At 54.1% G+C, this 1,097-nt stretch overlaps 1 protein-coding gene across 1 annotated transcript in view; it reads right to left on the reverse strand.

Moving 5' to 3' along the window:
• The window catches only part of TSSK1B (testis-specific serine kinase 1B), a 1,702-nt gene extending 983 nt beyond the window's left edge, over positions 1 to 719 (reverse strand). Inside the window, exon 1 of the mRNA XM_008591832.1 lies at positions 20 to 719. Within this exon, the coding sequence (XP_008590054.1) occupies positions 20 to 574 (555 nt within the window). The 5' untranslated portion in view covers positions 575 to 719. The remainder of the gene's footprint in view (positions 1 to 19) is intronic.
• Between the last annotated feature and the right edge of the window lie 378 nt (positions 720 to 1,097).

Here is a 1,097-nt window from a genome sequence, read left to right on the forward strand (position 1 = left end):
AGGGGATGCCCTGCAGCACCTCGGGGGCTGCATACGCCGCCGACCCGCAGAAGGTCTTGCTCAACGTCACTCGGCCACTGTCATCCCGCAGGCAGCGCTTGGAGAAGCCGAAGTCAGACAGCTTTATGTTGAAGTCCTTGTCGAGGAGAAGGTTCTCACACTTGAGGTCTCGGTGCACAACGTCCAGGTCATGGCAGTACTTGATGGCTGAGGAGAGCTGATGGAACTTCTTGCGAGCATCGTCCTCTTGCAGGGCTCCCCGGGTTTTGATGAACTCGAGAAGGTCGCCCTGGACCCCGAGCTCCATGACGATATAGACCTTGCCATCTGATGTCTCAAAGATCTCATAGGTCTTGATGATGGAGTGATGGTTTAGCATGGCCAGAATCTCGATTTCCCGGGGAAGAAATTTCTCCAAGAAGTCCGCGGGGGCTTTCTTGCGGTCGATGATCTTGACTGCCACGTTGAACTTCAGGCGCTCAGAGTAAGCAGATTTGACTTTTGCGTATGAGCCCTCTCCCAAATTTATCCCCATGATGTAGCCTCGTCGCTTGAGGATGGCAGCATCATCCATGGTGCCAGGAGTGCCCAATGCCTCTGAGGCTGCCCTCTACATCCCTGCGGAACATGGGCCAGGAGTGTCCTCATTTACACTGTGGACAGAGAGTCCTCTGGGCTGGCCAGGCCAGCCGTCCCTGTCTCCTAGAGGCCAAGACTCTGGGGTGGAACATTCAGCACTGTCTCCCAGGTGACTTCAGTGGGTGAAGTCACAAAGGAGAAGTGCCTGAGCCACTTGGACTTGGAACTCTGGAAGGTCGGCAGTGGGCTGGAGCAGACTGAAGGCCAGCAGAGAGTGGCCTCAAACTTGGCTGGGACCTGAGGTAGGACGGGGTTGTGGGGGACACATTGATCTGCCTATGCTTCCAAACATGGAGCCAGGATTGCTTGTAGAGTCGTGGCACTGATTATTGCAAGTCAGGGCATCCCAGGAAATCCAGGATGGTGATCATATCAGTCAGGGTCCCAGCAGGAAATAGAAATCACACTCAATTTAGGATAATCTGAGGAGGGTTTAAAAATGGGATTTACAAAGGTGG

Source organism: Galeopterus variegatus, unplaced genomic scaffold (genome assembly GCF_000696425.1).
Source record: "Galeopterus variegatus unplaced genomic scaffold, G_variegatus-3.0.2 Scaffold7334, whole genome shotgun sequence".
Classification (NCBI taxonomy): Eukaryota; Metazoa; Chordata; class Mammalia; order Dermoptera; family Cynocephalidae; genus Galeopterus; species Galeopterus variegatus.